Genomic DNA, 24,307 nt, shown 5'->3' on the forward strand with positions numbered 1-24,307 from the left:
CCACTGGGGACGGGTGGTGAGTGAAGGCTCATGCTCCTCGCATGACCCCAAGCTCTGAAACCGCAGCTGGGTCGGATGGCTCACCATCAGACATCAGACAGAGTTTGAACATCCAGCCAGCCGTGTAAAAGGGGTCAGAGGGAAATGCAAAGTTTAATTTCATTTCATGGCAAATATTATAAATCATTTGCTCACATTTCTGGACCCCCAAGTTGGTGGAGTGATAGGGGGAGTGCGAGGGGCAGTGATTACCCCAAAAAACCACGCCTTATGTGTCTCAGGCCACCCCTTACTGATCCAGCCGGGTCTCTATGGTTTTGTGCTGCGTAAGTTGGCACTTCATTTGCATTTTTTATTGCCCTTTACTTTGATATCAAACCTCAATAAATCACCAGCTGTGTTTGTATTCGGAGAGTATGCGGGGGGAGTTTGGGGTCCCCGAACCCTTGTACCACGTACTACTCCACAAGGCTGTGGTATGTGTTATGGATATTGCCACCCCTTTCCACTCGGGCTCACTCGTCGCCCTTGTGTTTGTTTATAGACACAAATCATTGACTATCGCGGCGCCAGGCCGCCGTCTTTTATGCGCCCCGGCTACTTCCCCCTTTTTTTTAATTTAATTAACAGCCGAAATTACATTTATTTCGTCTATTTTTTTTTTTGGGTGGCGCTATAAGAACGAGGTATCCATAAAAATGCCGCCTGCTGCTAATGGGCGAAAACTTTCTTCTTGTTAACACATTTTTTGGCAATGGCCAAAAGGAAACTTTAGCCTGCCTTTGTTTGCCAAAGTTTCACTCTTATCCCACACCCTTCTATCCCCTATTCTCACACTTTGTTTCTCTATTTTTCTCCGATTCTCCAACAGGGCGAGGACAGCGTGGAATACTTCCTGGGCCTGACTCCTAGCGGGATTGTCGTCCTGCGCAACAAGACGACGGTGGCTCATTACTATTGGCCGCGCATTGCCAAAGTTTATTATAAAGGACGCTATTTTATGCTCAGGATAAGCGATAAAAATGTAAATTCTTAACGCACCCAACGACAATGGCATCTGGAAACTGGGATCTTGGTACTGGGAATTGGGAACTGGGAACTGGGTACCCAAAACGACAATGGCCAATGGTGACGATGTGGATGTGGATGCCGATGCCCATCCCAGCCATAAATTTGTTTGCCGACAAGTGCTTTTTACAATTTGCAGTTCGTTCCGCGAGTGAATGTTCGAAAGTTAGCAGTAAAGGGTATTTTTAGAACCAAGACTAACTCGAATAGTTAGTACTCTTAATTACCCAAGAATTAGAATGAATTATTGTCTTTAAGGAGAATAACTTTTTAAAAGCCCAAGCTAAACATTATTTTTAAAGTAAACTGCTGGGTATTATAGGTTCTTCAGAAAAGGGCTAGCTTTTAAAATTTCGTACTCGCATTTTGCAGTGTCGCCAATTTTTTTGTGAGACCTCCTTATGGTGACAACTTTTGGCTGTCAGCGGCATCAAGTGGCGCCAGGAGCAAGAGCAACGTGGGAGGAGCCTAGAATCAGTCGAAAGAGCTGAAAGACTCGTTAGACAACAAGTAGCTGGTAGCTGGTAGCAGATAGAAGATAGAAGACGCTGAATGGTGGCTGCTGAAACTTGCACACTTTTGGGTGTTAACGCTTTGATAATCAAAAAAGTTTCCCAGCCAGTTGACGCACACAAAAGGCGAAACTTTAACATTTTCCTTCAACTTGATTTTTTCCCATTTTTTTTCGGCTAACGGATTCACACTTTTCACTTTGGCAGGGGAGTGAAGCAAACTTTGCTGAGGCATTCATTCACTCAATTTGCCTTCGTCTGGCAACCGGGCAGAAGGAGGACCTGGGTCTTTTGTCGGCATATCCCAGTGAGAGTTTCCCAGTTTCCAGTTCCCACATCCTCGTTTCCCGATACCCCGATATTCCCGGTTCCCAGTTGGCAGTTGCCTCGGTCCGGTCCGTCGTGACTTGACTTTTGCGCTTATCACACATTTGCGATTTTGCAATTTTACAGAACGAACTGAGCACTTATGGCTTCGAAACACCCCGCAAGTCGGCCTGCAAGCACCTGTGGCGGTGCTGCGTGGAGCACCACGCGTTCTTCAGACAGGTGCGAGTGGCCCCGCTGCCCAGCTCCCAGTCGCATGCCACCGATTTGTTCCAGCTGGGATCGCGCTTCAGGCACAGGTGAGTAAATCTGCCGCTCGAGTGGCAGGACCACTGCCGGAAGTGGCAAGTACGAGTAAGAGTTGCAGCACCAGCACGAGTACGAGTGGGTGCAGTCATGTGCTCGCTCCGCCCATTAGATAAAGTTGTAAGTCCCATAACCGAACTCTGAGCTCCGGGGCTCTGGCTGCCTAATTTATTGGCCAAAACCCGAAAGCGCAGCCAATTAAGACGTAACAAATTTCAATGGCCCCGGCACTTGAGTCCAGCTCAGACCCCAGACAAGCCCAGAGTGCACCTCATGTGATTAGCTCATTAAGGGTCAGCTCAGAGTGGCTTTCGTGGCCAAGGGATTAGGGATGGTCTAGGGTTTGGTCAATGAACTGGTTCATAAGAGGATAGCTAGCAAGGGGCTCCTTGTAGCCAATTAATGAAATATTATGTGGCAGGCCATAGATTACTCTTTCCAATCTTTAAAATCATTTCTGATCCAGTTATTAAATTTCAAATTATTACCAGACTTTGAAAAAATGACTTTACTAATACGCACAGTATAATTTTCATTATAAGAGAGCTCATTAAATGAAGACTTTTTGTCGTTGTCCCTGAAGCCAGAAGCCCCAGTACCTCCAAATGAACCAAGTTCGCATGTCAGCTCCTCGAGTTTCCGCAGATCCAATTAGAACTCATCTCTGGCCAAACAGAAGCAGGGTCCGAATGCATCCATCCAGCGTGCATAGATCAAGTTTACGCCATCGCTGCATGGCCAACTAATTGGAAGTCCAATAAAAATGTCGGATCTGCAGGAAGGCTGGCAGGCAAACAAGAAACATATACAAAATTAGGAGAGGGGAAGGGGGGGCTGAAGGCCAGCGGGCAGTCAGCCAAAAAGCAACTCGAGTGCAAAGCCCACTAATGACTTTCTGCGAAAAGAGGCTCCCAGCCAGATAGAGGGGGAGGAGTGCCAGCCAGGAAACTCCAGGCAGCAGGCTCACCAAATGCAGGCAATTGTGCATGACGAATGTGGCAGGGGATTGAGCCAGAGCTAGAGCCTAGGCCTGGACTTGCTCCGAGCCAACTCCTGTTACTGTTCCGGCCATGTTTATGACTGACATTTGCGGTGACTGTGGCTGACCATTTAGTTGCTGCGGTAAACTTTCTTGCGCCGGGCTAAATCGAGTTCACGTGGCCAACCGTAACTCAGTGAAACTATTAACTTGGCCGAGGGAAATGCCACTCCGCTGCCGAGGACCATAGCTTAGGCATTTTCCAAGCCGAAAAGTTTTTTTTCGCAGGGGGCGTCGGCTCATTTTATGACTCTGAGGCCCAAGAACAGAACCACAGCGTAGACTCGACGTTTTTAATTTGTGAAACAAATGAAAGTTTCTCGGTTTTTATTTTATTCCGTCAGGGTTTTACAACCTTTTTATGGTTCACTGTTCATTATTAGCCAACATCAGCAGTCCTCTATGATTCGTACTCTCGTTTTCTGCCTTCTCACTTTTGGTGTTTTATTTTTTTGGCCTTCTCCCGCTTTTGGTTGTTAATATTTTTGGACGCCTTTATGCCTACTTTTATGTTACCCACCACTCGCCTCGCAAACTCGCCTCGCATGTCTGCCACCCCCCGAATTGAACCGACCCGCATCCGCAACCGTATCCGTATCCGCAAACCCTGCCCCCAAAAAGTCGCCCGGACAAGCAAACGGAGAAGGATGAACTTGCCGCCGGACGCTCCCCGCCCGCCTTCACCCGCACCCCCTCCAAGCGCCAGCCGAGACGCGTGATTGATGACTTTTTTAACAGCAACGGCAACGGCAACGGCAATGGTACCATCTCCACCAATGGAAACGGCAGTGGAGCAGCAGGTGGACCTGGAGGCGTCCACATGGGCAACAGGCCGTTGCCGCAGCCCGGTCTGGGCACCATCTCCAAGTGAGTACTCCAAATGCCCATCATTTGTTTTCATTCCATGCACAAAAGTTTTGATTTACCCAACTGCCATGTTTACCAAAGGGTGCACTAAAAAAAACTACCTTAAATCTTCAAATAGCTAATAAGGCATGGACTAGATTTAAAATTTTATCCAGGCATTATAGTTTAAGTTACATAAATAAAATATAACTATTCAAGCCCTTGATCCCGATTAACCTGATGATAAAATCCAATAAAGTAATAGATACTATTCCGATTCAATATCCTTTCTTCCCGTGTAGACAAAACCTTTTCGCTCGTAGTGCTTTCTGCATTTTACCCATTTATATACCAGCCAGATGCTTCCTTTGACGTAGTTGTCCTTTTTCGGCCACTTTTTTTTGTTCCTCAGACGGTTGCTTTTTTAGTAATCATTTTTGGAGCTGGCGCGCCGGAAGAGCTCTCATGTGGCTCGTTGGAGGGCTTCCCTTTGATCTGTTTTTAATTTTCAAACATATTTTTCGGGGCCTGTCTGCAGCTTCATTGGATGCTATTGCTATTGCTATGGCTATAGCTATTTGGTAGCACGCCTCACTTGATTGTATCGCCCCGGTTCAATTTGAAAGGAATGCTGGCGGAGAGAAGCACTTCATCATTCTCCGCCATTACAATCCATTCGATGTTTGCTTTTGACAGGATAGCAACTCCTTGGCATTGTCCTCGCTCAAGTGCCCCTTGGCATGTGCTCTTGCCCAATTTTTGTTTCGAATTCGTGTTCAAAATCCATTTAGTTGCCATTTTGAAGGCAGTTACATTGTCTAGACGCAACATTTATTAAATGTTTTATGGTTGCAAACATCAAATTATATAGACAAATAAAAATCCAACCATTAGTCCGGTCCGAGTCCTTGCCGCACAACGGAAATGTCCAAATGTTGTCGAAATGTGGTGCCAGGATGTTCGAAACGAGTCGGAATGAGCAAAAATTGAGTCATGCAAGGAGATTTATAGTTTCTAGTTCGCACTTTCCCAAACTTTCCTGAAAAGGAAAAAACAGGGAGTGTTCTGGAAGACGAAAGAGCTGTAAGAGTTAACCGAAAGCGATCCTAAGAAGCACTCGAATCAGGCAATTACCAGAGACAATTTCCCAGCTCCCTCGCTCCATTCTGTTAGCTGTCAGTATAAGTGTTGCCCACCATCCGTGCATAAATTACACGCTCAGGTGAGGCTCTAAATAAGGTAATAGAAGCCAATCCCCCGGCCGATCTGGGCTCGTCGTAATCGCTGGATTCCTAGGAGGAGCTGGGATGAGCAAATAGCCCACGTCATTTATCATTTGCAAACAAAGAGAAGCCCAAACATCAGGCAGCCGGACAGGCCAATCAAGCTGCCCCCACACCACTGATCGCAGATCGATCACTTTTAAAAAAATTCGTAGCTCAAATTGTTTTTTTTACTGATGGCCATCGGCAGAAGAAGAGTTTTTCTTCGAGTGCAGTAACCAATTCGAAGCGGGAGCATACATAAATCACTAGGCACGCCTGACCACGTTCTGGATCTAAAGCTGGAGCTGAATCCGCAGTCGGAGCTGCAGTCAAATGGCGACGACTCCTGAGAGTACGAAATGATTGCCCGCTGATTGCCAGTGCGGCAATTACTCAATTTTACACACGCGCATTATTTGTCTGTGTCGATCTCGGCCTGGAGTTCTGGGTTACCGGCCATCCCCCTCGGATGGCTCCTTCTCGGACAGCCTAAATGGCCTCCGGTGCCTGCTGCGATGGTGCTGCGGTGCCGCAATGCCTCAATGCCGCGGACTTTAATCAACGTTTATGTTAAACAATTTAAATTTATGGCAAAATAATGCGAGACCCGAGCGATTGCTGACTGATCCCCCGCTCTTAATCTTCCTCCCTGTCTCTCCTTTCCAGCAACTACGATAGTCCGTACCGCTCCACCTACAGTATACCCACCAGCCTGGGAATTCGGCCCTGCCACCAGCAGCAGCAGAACAACAACTCCAGCAGCTACAACAACAACAGCGGCGGAAACCTCCAGACCCCGGACTCGCCTCGAAGCACCCGCAGTGCTCCCTGGCCCCGCTCCCAGCAGCGTTCGCTCTTCGGCCACAATCCGTCGAGTCCACGCTCCGTCCGGTCGGCCAGTACGGCGGGTGGGGGCCTGCACCACCACCACAGCCACCATAGCCATGGCCACGGAACCAGCCACCATCCGCACCACCAGTCCTCGTCGGCAGCCGCCTCCTCGCACCATCAGCGACAGCAGCGGGCCAGCTCGTCCTCCGCCTCCCACCAGCAGCAGCGCTACCGCTCCAGCTCAGTGGAGAGTCACTCCTCCAACGATTCGCGATCTACTCGCAGGTTAGATACAAAAATTTATTACAAAACTATTTAATTTTAACATTAATTGGAAAAAGGTCAAGAAAACTGAAATAGTTAGTTTATAAAATCACTTATCTAGAAAACTTATAAAGAAAAGGCGTGTGCAACTTTTATCTGGTATTCCATTTGAAAATCAAAAATATTTTGATAATGCCAAGGCCGCAAAATAACTTCAAGATAGAGTCAAATCAGTAGACAGATTGTGATTTGTGGAGCTCCTTAAAAGCCATATTGACTTGTACATCCTGAGACATGGATAAAAGTTGTGCACACGAACTTTGAATAATTATCTTATCTTCAAAAATCTCTTCCATTCCAAAGTGTCATTTGGATATTTATCTTATCTGAAAAGAATTGGCCTTATTATACTCCAACTTAAGAGATATAATTTAATAAATAAACGGACAGTCCATACGTAGGCTACTATCGTGACTGGCGAAATACCAAAAAATGAATGACTAATCGAAGAAAAAAAACTTTTTATCGTACCAGACATAAGCATCGTCATCGTCGCACTTCCGACAATGAAAGTGAATTATCTCGTGGATCTGGACGCTCTGGAAGATCAGGACGCTCCCACCATCGCAAGCACCGAAGATCCCATCGGCACCGAAGGGACTCGGCCGGCGGATCCGATCACGACAGTAATCGAGGACGCAGTTACTCCGGACACCGCAGCTCCTCGATGCGGAGTGGCAGCGCTGAGCTTATTGACTCCACGTCCCAGTGGCGGGAGGTGCAACGTCGCCAGGCAGAGGCAAGTTTGGGCCAGAGCTCCGTGCAGCAGGCGGCGGTTTCCAAGAGCAGCATGGTGGCCAGGAGCTTGCACAGCAACGATAGCCACTCGGACACCCATTCGCATCACAAGTCGCGAAGGCATCGCAAGAACAAGTAAGTTTCTAAAAAATTTTCTTTTCCAGAGCACGTATTTAAAATAGGTTCTCTTTGAAAAGATCTCCTTCGGAGTCACGCAGTCGCATGTGGAATAGTGAACTGGCCAAGCACCTGCAGTTCGATCTGGTGGACACTGAGGGCATGTCGGAGCAGCAGCTAAGGGAGATTCCCTACACGGTGGTGGAGACCAACTCCAAGCGGTCTAACTCAAACCTCAAGATTCACAAGAGCAACAGCAAGAGCAGCGTAGGAGCCAAGAGTACGGGTTCGGGCAACACTATCACCAACGGCAGTGGGTCGGGCAATGCCGGACAGGCCAGGAATCGTGTGGATCGTATCAGAGGGTAAGGATTATATAGTTTTCTGAAGTTATATAGCTTTTCTGACTTATTTTAAATATTTTCATTTCACAGACTTTATTATCAAAGCTCACATCCACACGACAGCAACGGCGTCGGGGTAGGAAACGGAGGTCATGCCCCTAAAAACGGATCTATCAGATCTGCTAGTACTATATCATCCAGGGAATGCGAGCGTAACAATGGCTTAGTTAGGTAAGTAATATTTATTATTAGATAGTTTTTTGGTTTCAAAGTTAAAGGATATACGTGATTCGCCTAGAATGATGTCCAGCATGAGCATGGGTGACTTTATTTCGCCCACGGGCTCCAATCTAAGTCCCTTGGAGAACTCCGCTCTGAGAGTTTCCCATGAGCACACCGATTCCGGTTTAGGAGCAGATCAGGACTATGCTTACTCCTCTGAAAGGTAGGAGCTTAAATAATTATTTAAAACTTACTACTTAGTAACTATTCTCAAATATAATCAATTTGCAATTTAACCCGAAAACTCACAGATCCAGCGACAGCACACGCTATGGCACCAACAAATCCTCGGGAGCCTCCAGCGGATCGCACCGCAAGTCGGGCGGCAGTGCCGGTGGCGGCAACAGCGGCGGCTACAACAGCCTCATGCAGCAGACCGTGAGTAATCAGCAGCAGCAGCAGCGCTCGCTGTTCGCCCAGCAGCAGCGACAGCAGCAGCAGAAGAGCAATTACAAATACGCCACCTCCTCGCCATCGAACACTAACCCCGCGAGCGGATCGAACTCGGGCCTGGCGCCAGTGCACAATCCGTCCAGCGCCAGCCCGAATCCGAATCCTAACGCGAACTCCAATCCGAATCCCAACACTGGCGCCAATGGAAACGCTACTAACCCAACGGCGTCGCCGGCCAATCGGCTGCTCCACTACACGACCTTCGAGAACAACCAGTACAAGTTCAGTCTGAACAATGCCCTGGTCCGGAACTCGAAGGGGGTGTCGGGGGGCAGCAGCAGCAATATCCCAGGTGGTGGGGCTTCGGGTGGTGGTGGTGCTTTCAGCCGGCAGCGCAGTTTCGTAGAGTGGCCCAGCAATCCGGCGGCTCCCTACTATTACCAGGGTCCCTCGACGCACGTGGCCCAGGCCAAGAGGCGCGACGCCAAGTCAGACATCGGAGTGCCCACGCGCCGTCTATCCGGGCAGAGTATTACCAAGACGCAACTCCTGACGGGCGGCCATTCCCAGCTGGCCAACGCCGGCTGCTATCCGCTCCACTACGCCAGCAGCAGTGTGACCGGTTCCGCCTACAATCGACCCCCGGGTCAGAGGTCAGGCGGTGGTGGCGGTGGTATGGCCGGTGGCGGTGGCCCGTCGGGAGGTTTTGGCCTACAACCGGCCAAGTCGGACCTGTTTCTGTCCTACATCCACGGTGGGGAATACGAGCGGCCGTACATCTACAACTACAAGATGCCACAGATGCCGGCGGGCGGAGGGGGATCGGGTGGATCGCCAAAACAGCAGCCCACCGCTTACCACATCTCCGGCTCACAGACCGCCGATCCCCCGCCGCCGCCACCTCCGCTCTACGGGGGCACGGCGCCCGCCAACGACGTCATGTACTATCAGTTCGACAAAGGAGCCGCTCCGTCAACGTCAGCGCCGCCGCCCATTGTCCAGCAGCCGCGTCAGTCGTCGGCTGGCGGCTGCGGCGGAGGAGGCGGAGGCGGCGGCGGTGGTCCATTAGTGTATCTGCAGCATGGCCAGAACGCATCTGTATCTGGCGGATCGTCAAGTGTCGGCGCGGTGCAGCCAACTGTGAGTACGCCTTGAGGTTCGCATGTTGTCTAAAGCGTAAACCTGTCGCATGCTGTCGATGTCCCGTCTCTTTGGATCTGCAACTTGTGTTTTTAGTATATGTTTCCTTCTTCGGTTGCCACTCCATTGTGTTTTGTGTTTTATTCTTTGTTGTTTTTCTGTTTTTTGTGTTGCATGTTTGTTGTGTTACCTTAATTGAATCCGTATTTTATTGGCATTATCGCAGCCGAGCCAAGCACTTAGCTCACTGTGCACCCCGAACAGTTTCGCGTACTTAGCCCGATAAGTCTGTATTACTATATGTTCTGTAGAGAGTTGCTACCCAGCTCGTCCCGACTGCATGACGTATACTTAATTTTATTTTTCTATATTCTTTTCGGTTGTAATTCTAAAGAGCGCAGCTCATATGTACGGGTATTCGTATTTGTGTTTGTACAAGTGTAATAAGTAACTGAAGCTTTTATGTTGATTATTTCGTAAGACTCATTGTAAACACGGGGAGTGAATGGGCCACTCTATGTCTGTGTCCCCATTCCCCGGATTTCCTCGAATCCCAAACCCTTGTGCTCGCCCTTATCTTATGCACACGCCCGCCAGAGGACGGCGGGCATGGGTGGTACTTATCAAAAGCGAGTCTATGTCTGCACAGACGGGAATAAAGTTGCCGCTATCTCGCTCCCAGGATATAGTGAAATTTAATTAACTTAAATTTAAGGCGTGAGACAGTCCCTGGCACTTCGGGGTATTCGGGAGCAACCTTTGAGGGCTTCTGTTTTTAGGATATGTTTTGAATAGTTTGGCGAATCTTTGGCAATAAACAAATTCCCATACAAGGATAGCTTCGAGCCCAACTCGAAAGTATGCTATGAATTCTCTAGTGCAAAACTTTGCCCAATTTCACGCATGCCTAATTAACAACTGAAATATTCCAACTAATTTTTGTTTGGAGCGCAAATAAATTGCCCCAAAATAAAAGACCATAAAGACCCAGTCAAGACAAAGGCTGGATGGCGAATAGAGATTGAGTTACGGGCTGGAGTAGGACAGGGCAGGGAGGCAATAAAAGAGAATAAATAATAAGCAACTATTTGCGCTACATTATCCAAGTTTATATAACAGACAGAACCCCTCGCCGGCACACAGCATCTTCCTTTTTCGGGCTGGCCAAGCAAATAATTTCAACTAAAGTTGATGGCACGAATTTCGCCGCTACCAAAGCACAAATACTTACAATTCTAAAATAAATTCTGTGCCAGCTTCGAGGCGTTCCCGACCGACCGGGTCACACGCATGTGTGTGACTATATAGATATAGATATACTTTCATGTATATAAACATATATCCATGTCCGTCGACATGTGTGCGTGTGTCCCAAATGGCCTGGCAGCAGCCAGAGAGTACATAGAAACATTTTCGAAATGTTTGGCATAATTTCGCTATAAAATAAATTTTGCAAAATTGTTTTTCCTAAGCTGGGAAGCAGCTTAGTGAAGTGAGTGGGCCAACGCCAAGACAACGCCTGGCAACTTCGGCTTCGGCTGCAAAAGCAACGACATCAGCAAGGACATCAAATAAAACAAGCAAATCAAAAATTATGACAGCACAGCAAGGAGCAAGGAAGCAAGGCAGCCCAAGGAGCATGCCAAACACGGAATCCTGGGACAGGGGAAGTTACGGGAATGTGGGCTTGCGGGATATCTTGGGATCTGGGGACACAGGACACCATCTTGGCCAGGCCAAAGAGGCAAACGCCAGAGCCGACCACCCTCAAACGGCGGGCGTGGGAGGGTGTGGTATGTCCTTGCCCAAAAGCAGTTAAGTCAATAAATTTACTGATTTAATGTGGCAAAAGTTTCGATTGTTGTTGTCTCTGAGCCATTCGCCCTGGCTGCTTCAAGGGTTAGTGGTTGCCAGAGGCGACCAGGCTCTCTGCCTTCTAAAAACGCCTGCAGTTCCTTTCATTGTCCTGACGTTTATTATTGTTGCCGCCTTAGAGGATACACCGCACACAAGCACCCGGAGCTAAATCGTAACAAATGCTAGATTAACACAATTGGTAAACAATAAAAGCAACAAACTTCGATGGCTTTAAGCAATCTTCTCACTAAATGATTATTGGCAGTAGCTTGTTTGACAGGAAAAAAGTATAGGGATAAAAAAATCTATTAGATTCATAAAAATAAATTAAAATTATGAAACCTTTTTGAAACGTTATTCAATTGAACAGAATTTTAATTCAATTTGCATAGCTTTTCATTTGAGTTCACACAAGAGTAGAGGTTAAAGGTCAGTGAGCATTCATTAATGTTATGTCAGTCATGGTCAATATTATGAAATTTTCATTTTAGAAAACAATGCAGAGCGCACACAACAAGCCAAACATAAAAAGAGGTAAAAAATATGAAATTGCCAATTGATTTATTGGCAGAAAACATTTTTCCATGTCAAATAGTGCGGAAAATGTAAAAAAAGCTGAAACAAAAGAAAAACTTTAAACAAACACGCTTTTGCATGCAGCATCCGTGCATGATTTAATTATTCATCGCGCAGGCAATTGAAAATACTGCATAGATAGGTGGGGGGATGGCCGCTATTTTTTATGGCTCTAAGCGCCACTTTTGTCTCGGGACCTGCGGGCGGCATATGTCGCGTCCCAGGCATATTTTTATGCATTTTTTATTTCCGAACAAAAGTATTTAAAAATGTTTTATGCATATCCGGAAGGGCGGGCGCCGCGCCGACAGAAAAAAGGGATACAAAACTAAATACATATATGCATAGATCGGGTAGAGGTCGGTTAGGTAGGTAATAATTATCTTTGATGGTGACAGTTGCTAGACGAGGTGTAGACCCACCTACGACATCCAATGTCCATGACATTGGATTCGTCCTGCTGCCTTGAACCCGCGTGTTAATGAAGGGGGCGTTTGACACTCGGCAACATTTATGCCAGACAATTTGATGCATTAGCGTGCCTGTGTGTGTTGAGCTATGGGCGTGTTTGGCCAACGACTGTGCCCAATTAACACACACACACACACACTGACTGCCGCGGGTAAATACTCTCATATACACATATACACCCACACACACCCATAAACCCATAAACGGGGGAAGAAAATTAATTAAATTCCTTTGGCTTTGGCCAACGCTCTTCAAGTTTGTTTATGCAATCTTGTACGTGTTTCCATTAGGCTACAATTCAAAGTTCATTATTGAATGGAAGCGGGCGTGGCACAACCAGCCCCCATTATCCATCCCATCCCTAATCACTCGCCACAGATCCATTCTACCACGAGGCATAAGAGATAAGCTTCGGGCCTCTCTCGGCCAACAAATACGATTTTCAAGTTGAATGCAATTTTAATTAATAGAAAATCAAACAAACTTGTGAGTCCTCCTACCACGCACACAAGCACGCACCGCACCAATCCCAATTTATATACAAAGCAACTCGAACTCGACTCTTGCTTGCAACAAACTTGTAGCAGTTGGCTACAAAAAGCATAAGCTGCCGGTACACAAAGGCCTTACGCTTAAGTGAGTGAAGGATACTCGAACCCTGACACGGTATCCGTTGGGTTTCGGGTCTTCCCGAGTGTTTGTACACCTTTCTGATTTCATTTACAAATGAAACTCACCGACTATGTGTATAGTATGTATGTGCGGAATGTGCTTCCGGTTTGTTCTTATGCTCTCGCATGTGTGTTGACTTTTGGCAAAGAACTCGCAATCACAAAGGCATCAAATGGGCTACAGGCGAACGTGTCTTGAGCCAAATTGAATGAGCTTTTAGCCGTATTGAGCCAGAGACAGACGCCGAAACCACACATGTCTGCCACTTGAATGGCTTAATATGTTGCCTAAATGCAAATCCAGGTTGCTTTTTATGATACTGTATTTTTAACTGATTGGAAATCTATTCCAGAGTTTCATTTATTATAACAGAAACAGAAACTAAGCATAGGTGTTGTTCCTTATTACTAATTCATAGACAGAAATATTAGTTTTTTTAAACCATTTTAAGGTTTGTAGAAAGTCTTAAACAGCATTAGGGAAGCTGGTCCCGTAAATAACCGCCATAGCATGGAGGAAGTGGCTTCCCGATATCCGCTATGCAATCAAGAGCCGACCGCAGGGTGTGTGGCTTTGGCCAAATGGGATTGGAATAGGATAGCCCCCACCGAGCTCCACTTGGCCACCTGTGCGCGTGGGTCAATTCTGTTGGTCAGCTGCTCGGCCCCCCAGGCAGGGCGAGTGCAATCAGGCGAGCCTTTGTTACCATTACCACTGCTGATACCATTGGCATTTGGTATTGTTGATTCTGGTCATTGTTGTTCGGGTATTTTCGCGCAGGTTTTCGTGGCGTGTAATTAAAATTGTGTATCGTGGAAGTTTCGCCCGCGGCCCTAATGATAAATTTATGGGCGGTCGGAGAGTGGGAGCCAACTGGTTTGAGTTGGCTATTTCTATTTGTAAATTAATTAAAATACCACCGAACCGAATTTGGTTGATTTTGTCAATATTATCGTAATTGAAATTTTATTTACCATGTCAAATTGTCGACGAATCGCATGAAGTGCATGTATCTGAGTGCCTAATTCGCAATGTTTGTGTTAGCGTCTACAATTATTATCATAGTCGTGAATGTTATTTTAAATTAGTAAGCCTAATATTGTGATAAATTATTAGCTGAGTAAGTGCATGCCCCGTTGTGCTAAAACTACTGAACAATAGTGTCTGATTAGAGCCCGTACCTCCTGCAAGAAAGCTAAACCTTGTTTGTATTTTCCCCGAAAACCAATCCGAAAACCCCACCCTGTATCCAACAAACCAGACGCACTCGTCGCACTCCTGCAGCGAGGAGGACGAGGCCATGATTGTCCTGGAGGCCATGCAACAGGATGCCCAGACCACCAACGACGAAACGGAAGACACCGATGACGAGGCGGCCGAGGCCGAGGATATGTTTGATGCCGATGCTCCTTTGATGTCCCCAACGGGTAGTCACAATAGCGCCAACAACAACAGCAACAGCAACAACAACACCAATTGCAATAGCAATAGCATCAGCAACTGCATCAATATCAACAACAACGGAAACGGAAACAATGGAAATCGCCACTCGACGGCGACCAATATTAATTTCGATAATTGCAATGCGAATGTCTACAGTGGTCAGCAGGCGAAACAACTAGGGCCAATTACCACAGGCAGTCAAACGTTAAATTGTCCCACATTGAATGCAAATACCAATACAAAGTCCAATAGTAGCCATACCACCTCCAATAGCCATACAAATGCCATTACCACCACCAATGCGAATGCGAATGCGATTCCGACTTGCGATCCCCCAACCAACGTAGCTGCCCTTACCAACAACCACACCACCAATTCCAATATCACCACAGCAGCAGCAGCAGCAGCAGCAACTGCAACTGCAACAGCCGCTGCCGCTGCCATTGCAGCAACAACTGGCACCACAACAAATGCAAATGCAACTGCCACAGCAGCATCTATTGCAACGAATTTGCACTCGAACCTACAACAAAATCAAAACATTTCCTCCAGCTTAGAGATAATCCTATCGCCAATTATCCAAAGTAGTCGACGGTAAGTTTTATATTTTCAGTTTGTTTTCGGTTTCGTTGGTCGAGTACCCTTTGAATCGTAGTTACAAAAGCTACCTGTTTCCGTTTCAGTTTCAGTTTGCAGTTTTTGTAGCTTATAGCTTACCAGATACCGAATACCGAACGACCTTTGACCTGCATGAAACAATGAAAACAATGACAGAATCGACTTCTGTTTCCCCCCTAGTTGGAAATATACATTTTTTTGTACCCAGTTGCAGTTGGATCAAAGTTGGAACTGAATGGGATATTGTGTGTATTTGCTTTTGTTCTCAATTAAGTTGAAGTCTTAGCTTTGAAACTAGCTATGTTACTAGATGAAAGGCCGGGCGGGACGGATAATAATGTTTACTGAAGTTTGCTCCTGAAACCCATTTTCTTGATGAACCCTTCTCATATTGTTACAACTATCGCTGTCAGTTTGTAATGTTCTTGTTAAATATTACCCACAACCCTTGGGTATGTTTTAAAGTTGGATAATGATAAGTTAACTCAACCTGTTGTTCTTTGTGACCCTTGTTTCCCTTTAAATCCCCAGCTATCTGATACATCAATTTTTATTGAATGCCACTGAAAATTTAAAATCACCCGCCACACTCAAACAGACACACAAGACATCTCCTTTAAGTGTGCGAAAACAAAACGTAACGAAAACATTATAAATTATGTATTAATGTGCCCGTTAGGCCCACGCAACACGGAATGGAAGTCTGGGCTGGCTCCGCCCCTCCTTAGGGACCTTTTGCCTTGGCTTCTTTGGCCTGCCCGCTTTTTGCCAGCTGCCAATTTTCAATTGCCTCCCGGACAAAATACGCAGGGGGAGGCGACAACGATAACAATCGAGGGAGGCTGGCAACAACAATGGCAAAGCCTCTCAGGCAAACATTCATTTTCATTTCAATTTCACTTGGTTCTTGCTTTCGTTCTGGATTTACATTTGATTTGACTGCGATGCGTACGCCGTTTGTTTTCTCCGGCAATGTCTCTGGCCTGGCCCTTGGTTTTTGCATCGTCGACTCCTTCGACGTTTTTACGCTTGGCATGGCAGCGGAACGCACAAATATTTATGTTAGCCGGGGTGAATTTTACTAGGAAATTCGACAGCCTATTTACAAATGAATAGGTTAATGTCATTGGAGGCCGGGAGACTGGTTCTCTGGGATCGAAGGAATCTGCTTCTGCTTCCACTGCGATGTTTACGAGCCAAACTTCAGCCAAATTGACTTTAAACATGTCAATTTAAATTTTGGTCCAGGCCCTCGATATCATCCCCGAAAATAAAAGCCATTTCCGTTGGTCCGTTTCTCGCTGGCTGTGCGCCTCATTAACGCGGCCCGAAAAAGTATGCTATAGCGTACATTGTTCAGTCAGAAATATTACTCATACGCCGCATTGCACGGAACCATTGAAGCAACAAAATGACAATTTCACAACAAATTAACTACCCAGCCAGGCGAGCAGACAGGCCAACATTCATTCGGTTCCGTATATGAATGTATGTGAGTAAATGCGATAAACCCAGAGAATACTCATACACACCCCAAAAGCCCAGGACATTTATGTGAGCTGGGAATTGCAAGTAAATGACCTTCAAACTCGATAAGCGAAAACAAAACAAGCGAAAGTGCTAAAAATATACATAAATTTCAGCACACGAGAAGACAAAAACCCGGCGCACACCCAAACACACTTACATGAATATATGATAGGGCCAAAAGCACCAACACTGGCATTCACACTCCCAGGCAGAAAGAACGCACCAACATTAAAATATACGAGGGCTAGGAAAAGCGAGCCGGGTAAATGATATTTCTGCCGGCTCGATGCCCCGATGCCAATGTCTCTGTGCCTCCGACCCGCACATAAATACAAATTTCAACAAAACAACAGGCCACAAAACAAAAATAACCCACAAAAAAATAAGCGATGAAAGCAAAAAGGCACAATGTTGGCAACAACGGCAGCTAGCAAAAAAAAAATACAACAACCAGGCTAGGCAAACATTTCATATCGTAGAAATACTTTCGAGCGAAATAAACAAAATTTTGCAAAAGCAACAACAAAATAACAAACAGTTGAAAGGGAAAATGATTCTTTTCTAGTTTTCAGGAAGTTGACCTACAGTTACTCTTTGACATTTTAGGGAAATCTATCTTAAAGACATCTAAGGACAATAATTTAATATTATTATTTGTAAATACTTGTTAGAACTACTTTATAGCTTAAATGTAAAAATGTGTAAAGTGTATAACTAGTCAGAAACTCCTCAAAATTCCGTGTTATAGTCTAAAGAGTATCACCACAAAGAGTCTTTTTTTTCGACCTTGGTATCACAACGGCCTCCATTCGCTTCCCGTTGCAACCCCTTGGCCCTTGGAAATCGACCATTTGGAGCCCACCGCGACTTGTAGCTAGACCGCATGCCACCGAAGGAAAAGCGGCATCAACAAAGGGTCCTGGCCAAAAACTTTACGCATTTTTGTCACAGAAACCAAATAGAAAACAAAAACGAAAAAGAGAAAAAGTAAACGCTGGGGAAGGGAAGAAAAAGTGCTGAAAATGTTGAAAGTGCCCGAGTGGCAATCGTAAATTTGACGCACATTTTTCCTGGAGGCGGAGAGATAAGCCTATGAATGGCTATATAAAAACTCAACATCGCTGGGCCCTCGGTTTTTGAACATTATGTGTCGAGGGGCTTTTTGGGCTGTTCATTTCGGCCATTTGGATTTCTTTTGGTTTATGATTAAATTAAGTAATTATTTGTGGTGTGGCGCCAACTAAAATGATAAAAAGTATTCAATTTGTGGCAGCCAATGCGATAAATGTGGATTTAGAGCGGCCATAAAGATCTTGGTTGGCACTTGAACTATATTTTTACAGAATTTATTTCGAATTGAAAGCCACAATAACGTATACGCACTGTAGTCGCTAGAACAAACTAACAAGCCCAACTCACACCCATACACTTACACACATGCCTCACAAACTCACACACAGACGCACTAGAAACTTAATGAGAAAATCGAATCAACAAGAAAACTTTTTCTAACATATGCAAATATTTTCTCTTTCTCTCCCCACCCATCCCTCTTTTCTTTTCGACTTTTTTTTCTCCTTCCATGCCATGCAACCGCTACTGCAACTACTGCAACAACTACTGCAAACAACAATGCGAAACTGCAGAGCGCAATTGTAAGCGAAATGAGCACAGAATTGTGAGAATTAGCTAAATTTAATTTGCAATAGCCAAAGCCCGCCGCCCCCAACGACCACGCCCATGCAGTAACAGCTGGCAGTGCCTGCGCCTCAAATCCACCGCCCACTGCATTCTGCAAACTTTGGTTGCAGCAGCAGCAACAGCAGCAGCAGCAACAACAGCAGCAGCAGCAACAGCAACAACCACTCTACGACCAGGAACAGGCTTGGCTCTAGAAAAGAATAAACAGGATCAACAACACGCACAACATGTAAGTGGAAAGTTAAATGGAAACTACATATGCGGGTCCTTGCACAAAAGTATGCTACGGAAAGCAGCAGCAGCAGAAGCAGCAGCAGCAGCAGCATCAGCATCGGTAGTGGCAACCAACAACCAAACAACCCAACAACGAGGCAACATCAACAAAACAGCTACAATAAACAACATTTAAAAGCCGCCGGGGCAAAAGTTGGACTAAAAGTTTTCAGCTGCGTTGCGGGCTCTTGTCGTTTGCAAATTAAATGCACATTATGCCAACATGTAAATAGATAATGTAGCTCCGTCTGTGTATGTGTATATATGTTAGTTTTTTGGAAATTTTCAAAATAAAAACCTAATGGTAAACCTAATCAGCTAAGCAAAGACGAAGTGAATATGCAATGGAAAAATAAAACGAAAACAAAAAGAAAACAAACATAGCTTAAGACGCGAATAATCAAAAAGCCAAAAAAGCAAATGTATCTCACAGATAAACAACAGCAATCCGGGGCTAGGCGGGGCTGGGCGGAGCTGGGCTGGGCGCGTTCAGAGCATAAAAGCAAAAATAAATTGTGCGTTAATGATAAGCGGCGCACATTTCAGCGGCATAAAATTTATTAAAATATGCGCACAAGCCAGACACAGCCAAACAAGGAAGCGAAAACTTAGGCAGCACAAACATATTTATGCTTGCCAGGCACACACACCACACACACACACACACACTCTCCCAGCCATTCACAGACTCAGATACAAAGATACAGATAGCCATTCTAGCGACTCTGCAAGGAAATCGTTAGCGATAAATATAAAATTTTATTGTTGTGCCTGTATATCCGTATCTGCTGTGTGTGTGTGTGTGTATGAGCTTTGTGCGGGCCTGGAAGTAAATTAAATATACGTTTTTATTAACTACTAAGAACCAATTTGATACGCATTTAAATAATGCCCCCTACACGAGGGCACACAAAATTATGTAAAATTTAATTTTACTGCATTCGGAATGAAGAGCTAGCAGCAGCAACCAGAAAAGCCAAATAAATGTAATAGCCTATGTTTGTAATTTAAATAAAATATATACTAATATGAAACACAGAAAACGGATACTCTAGTTGTAGACCTAGCTGAGACTTTGTGTTTTGGCCCCAACTACTTACTTACTTATGCCAACAACGTCCAACAATTTCAATAATATTTATGTAAGCCTAGTTAAATAACCTCGAAAGCGGAGCGGAAACTTTTGACCATATACTTTAAGCCCATTTAAGCTTAGTTTAATCATTTGGACTAATTTAAGTACTCAACTCCTGTGTCTGTGCTCTTGTCCGTCCGTTCGTCTCACTGTCTGTTTAATTATGTAAATATCAATTGACCATCTAGCTGCCCCTTCACCCCATTGTCTAACTTGAACTTTGTCACTCAACCGAAAATCAAAGAGAATCAATCGAAATATTTAATATTACTTAATAGATTGTGTGGTCAGATTAGAGCTACGAGTAGAAGCGAATACGGAATGCATATGAAATATTATCGATTTAGCACTTATACATAAAACATAAAACATATTGCATATTGGTGTAAACGAAAAAAATAAAATAAATTAAATAAATACGATTAAATGTCTCTAACAAGATTTTACAATGAGTGTGTCACTTTTATAAAAATATATATGTATCTAATATATACAATAAAATTACAAATAAAAAATAAACGGCATACGACATTTTATACAAAACATTTACAAAGTCAAACTTTTATTCGTTTTCATCCCGCAATCACGAGTGGCGGGTCGGGGGCGGCCGCTATCTGGGGGCACTCTAAAAAAAGATGCCACCCTGCGGGCCACTTCAACTGTTGTAGCGAAACAGTAAAAAGCATAACAGCATCCCGGTCTGATAAGCGTTCGGCCAATGGACGACAAGCCAGCTGAATTTGAAGGACCAAGTTGGGGGCATCCAGGCGATAAGCAGCCGAGATGCGACAAGACAAAGGCTATGCGAAACTTTCAAGTTGAAGACCATGACTTGAGCGTGGACAACAATGCAGAGAGCTCAGAAATTAGCGAACTTACGCAGCACAAAGAAATGCCCCTCACGAATTATGAATGGCCTTGCATAAGTTTCGCCCAAGTGGATAGTCCAAGGAGTCAGCCAACAAAGAGGGCCATAAAGCCGTCCTAACTGGCTCAGACATCAGATGCCACTGCAGCTAAAAGTGAGAGCTACAAAGGGTGCTTATAAATTATGAGTGTGGAACTTGCTAAATACTACGCTTGCGACTCCAGATAGCATTTAAAGTTGTGATTTCATTGTAAGTATATTTATGAGAACTAGAAACTTTCAGGAAATGTCAGAAAAGTGACACAAACAAAATTATTATAAAAATTGGATGTATTGTTCGATCCAATCTCGAGTACTTAATAAACAGAGTCACCTTGGGAGAAAACTCCACAAGCTGTCAGCTCCGACGAACAGAACAAGACCATTCCATCACATAGATACACATTATAGTTTTTTAGAGCATTACGTCAGTTGAGCCTCACACATTTTTGTAAAAATTCATCAATAGCCGCAAAAAATCCGCAAAACACTCCATAGAAGACACTGGACATATCCGCAGATAGCCAGCAATGGCATCACCCAGCAAGAGCAATGGTATCAGCACCAAGGTCACCACGGTGGTGGCCACCAACGCCTACGGGCCAGACGTTATGAGCGAGATCAGTTACACGGACAGCAAGGTGGTCGGCAACGGCAGCTTCGGCGTGGTCTTCCAGGCCAAGATGGTGCCCTCCAACGAGCCAGTGGCTATTAAGAAAGTGCTCCAGGATCGGCGCTTCAAGAATCGCGAACTGCAGATTATGCGGAAGCTACGCCACGAAAATATAATCACCCTCAAGTTCTTCTTCTACTCCAGTGGCGAGAAGCGGGACGAAGTCTACCTTAACCTGGTAATGGAATTCCTGCCGGAGACGCTCTACAAGGTGGAGCGCCAATATGCCCGGGCCAAACAGACGCTCCCGGTTAACTATGTCCGCCTGTACATGTACCAGCTTCTGCGGAGCATGGCCTACTTGCATAGCCTGGGCTTCTGCCACCGGGACATCAAGCCACAGAACATGTTGCTGGATTCCGAGTCTGGAATTCTGAAGCTATGCGATTTTGGCAGTGCAAAGCAGTTGATAACTGGAGAACCGAACGTATCGTACATATGTTCTAGATACTACCGGGCACCCGAGCTGATCTTTGGGGCCACAGACTACACCACCAAGATCGATCTGTGGAGTGCCGGCTGCGTCCTGGCCGAGCTGCTCCTGGGCCAGCTAATCTTCCCCGGCGATTCGGGCGTCGATCAAATCGTGGAAATCGTCAAAGTGATGGGCACACCCACAGCTGACCAGCTGCACGACATGAATCCCCACTACAAGCAGTTTAAGCTGCCCCAGCTGAAGCCACATCCATGGCCCAAGGTGTTTCGGATCCGCACTCCCGCGGAGGCCATTGATCTCGTCTCCAAGATGCTCATCTACTCGCCCAACCAGCGGGTCACGCCCCTGATGGGCTGTGCACATCCCTTCTTCGATGAGCTTCGCCACGATCCCCACCAGCAGCTGCCCAATGGTCGAACTATTCCGCCGCTATTCAACTTTACGGAGTATGAGCGGACCATCGAGCCGGAGGCCATGTCGCTCCTGCAGCCGCGGCCTGCGAATTCCGCACATGGTCCCAATCAGAATGCTCCGCATCGAAATCGAAACTCAGCTGGCGAGGAGAGTCCACGAAAGATGAGCTCGGTGCAAAAGCAAGCCGGCGGGTCTCATCGCGAAGCTGCTCCGGAGAGCTCGGGTAAAGCTGCTCTGGGGTCCGTGCCGGCCGTCCATCGGCACGAGGTTGGAAACGGCGACCACCTGGCGGTGGGCGTAGCACCGCTGGAAACCTTCAACCTGGAACACGATGAATCCGCTGAAAGCGAAGTGGAGGCAGAGGAGGGCGTGGACGATGAAGCGGACGAGGTTGAGGATGCGGCGGACGAGAACGACTATGACGACGACGATGTGCAGTTCAACAGTGCGGATAGCAACACCGCCAGCGACGACATGGAAGAGGCATCCGATGAGGAGGACCTTGAGGAGGAGGAAGAGTGCGACTAGGACCTTCAATGTGGTTTTAATTTCAAACGTTTCCATTTCATTTTTATTTACAAGGTCCTCGACTAAACCGTCACCCAAAAACACAAAACAGACCAACAAAAACTATTAGTATCTTAAGTAAAACACACAAACTTCCAAACCGGGAATCAAAACAAAAATTTTACGTGAAATTGATAAAAATTACAAAATGACTCAGAAAACAATATATCAATACAGAATTCCAAATAAACCTCTAAAATATTTGAAAAAAACTTCCTAGCGTCATAATAAAGGTGACAATCAAAAAATAAAGTAGAATTAGTTTTCAGCTTTAATTTTTATTCAATGTTAACAATAAAATAAATATTTAGGATTCATGAAAATCACAAATAAAATGTATTATTTAAATGATCTTTTTAATCAAAGCTTCTAACAGAAGGAAACATATGGGCGGGGGGTGAATCGCTTCTCGCAAATGGACATTCGAATGGAAGACCTAAAAATAAACCTAATTATTTAAATGCCAGGACACGAGGGTGGCGCCTTGTCGAGGTCGTCCTTGTTGAGTTTCCACGAATATAAATTTCCGCGCTTTATAGCCGTTCAAATACCCGCACAAACCCAAAAACAGGAGTCCAGCACGCACACATGTCCTGGCCGGAGGCGAGTCACATTTCCTGCCACGTTCTCCTATGTCCTGCGCCCCGCTAGTGCGAGTGTGTGTGTGTTTGTTAATGTGGTAAAATGAATTTTCAGTTTCATTAGTTAAATTGAATAATGGAAAACTTTGTTCGCCGCATTTGACTCATTGTTTTTGTTCTTGTTGTGGCATGTGTTGGCCTTGTCTGGCCTGGAAGCGAAAGTTACACTTCCGTTGGCAGCACAACCACAAGCACACTCAAAGACACACACACCCAGCCATAGTCGAATCCAAATACATACAACAATCCTCCAACTCCGATCCGAGCCGGGCAATAAAGCAAATTTATGCAAACGATAAATTTCGTGAGAGAGAAAATGTTTGTTTTGTTTTGTTTTTGCCAGTTGGGCAGGGTCGTGTTCGGTTGCCTGCCGTTCTGACGTCAAGGGAAAGTGCCGCCTGATATATGCAGGGAAATGTAAGAAGGACGAGTGTAGTTAGTGCCCCTAAGTAGCAGTTACCAATTACTCTCCGTTCCAGCCAAGTGGCGCAATGATAAAGAGCTGTTGAAGCCCGTTTACAGCAAAGAATTACGTTCGTCGGGAAATAAAAATTTAATTTTTGTAAATTATTCAATTTTTAATATAAGGTAAACTTTTAAAAAAAATATTCAAAAAATATTCATATTTACAGTGCAGTAATGTACATAACAGAACACAATGTGGCCTCCAGTGACAGCCATATCTTAACCAATATTCAACCGATCCTTGAAAAGAATACCCTAAACGATTTGTAGTTCAATTCTGCATCTATCTGCATCAAAATCTACCAATGGATTTTTTTTTAGTTTTTTCATCAAATTTTCTGGAGGTCTCCCTTTCAAATTTTGAATAGTCCAAGGGGAGCCCAATATGGTCCACAG

General features: G+C 45.4%; 2 protein-coding genes and 1 long non-coding RNA gene across 10 annotated transcripts in view; 2 read left to right on the forward strand and 1 right to left on the reverse strand.

Moving 5' to 3' along the window:
* Positions 1 to 20,353, forward strand: part of LOC6500563 (band 4.1-like protein 4) — a 60,710-nt gene extending 40,357 nt beyond the window's left edge. Inside the window, exons 7-18 of one of the 8 annotated variants that reach the window (XM_044714112.1) lie at positions 872 to 1,024; positions 2,034 to 2,206; positions 3,874 to 4,119; positions 6,030 to 6,479; positions 6,993 to 7,391; positions 7,454 to 7,738; positions 7,808 to 7,948; positions 8,016 to 8,162; positions 8,251 to 9,532; positions 14,370 to 15,145; positions 18,346 to 18,354; positions 18,409 to 18,585. In XM_044714112.1, the coding sequence (XP_044570047.1) occupies positions 872 to 1,024; positions 2,034 to 2,206; positions 3,874 to 4,119; positions 6,030 to 6,479; positions 6,993 to 7,391; positions 7,454 to 7,738; positions 7,808 to 7,948; positions 8,016 to 8,162; positions 8,251 to 9,532; positions 14,370 to 15,145; positions 18,346 to 18,354; positions 18,409 to 18,448 (4,101 nt within the window). In that variant the 3' untranslated portion in view covers positions 18,449 to 18,585. Of the gene's footprint in view, positions 1 to 871; positions 1,025 to 2,033; positions 2,207 to 3,873; positions 4,120 to 6,029; positions 6,480 to 6,992; positions 7,392 to 7,453; positions 7,739 to 7,807; positions 7,949 to 8,015; positions 8,163 to 8,250; positions 9,654 to 14,369; positions 15,150 to 18,345 lie in introns of those variants that run through there. The other 7 variants (XM_044714115.1, XM_044714114.1, XM_044714116.1 and 4 more) reach the window with 7 other exon arrangements.
* LOC123256996 lies at positions 6,461 to 7,104 on the reverse strand. The gene is made up of 2 exons (XR_006506885.1): positions 6,990 to 7,104; positions 6,461 to 6,844 (listed from the first exon to the last, which is right to left on the reverse strand). It is a non-coding gene; the product is annotated as an uncharacterized LOC123256996 (long non-coding RNA).
* A 685-nt stretch (positions 20,354 to 21,038) lies between the features above and the next one.
* Positions 21,039 to 22,991, forward strand: LOC6500565 (putative glycogen synthase kinase-3 homolog). Its single transcript, XM_001953450.4, has one exon. It carries the CDS (start codon positions 21,246 to 21,248, stop codon positions 22,764 to 22,766), a length of 1,521 nt encoding a protein of 506 aa, XP_001953486.1. The 5' UTR covers positions 21,039 to 21,245; the 3' UTR covers positions 22,767 to 22,991.
* Positions 22,992 to 24,307: the final 1,316 nt, after the last annotated feature.

Source organism: Drosophila ananassae, chromosome 2L, assembly GCF_017639315.1.
Source record: "Drosophila ananassae strain 14024-0371.13 chromosome 2L, ASM1763931v2, whole genome shotgun sequence".
Classification (NCBI taxonomy): Eukaryota; Metazoa; Arthropoda; class Insecta; order Diptera; family Drosophilidae; genus Drosophila; species Drosophila ananassae.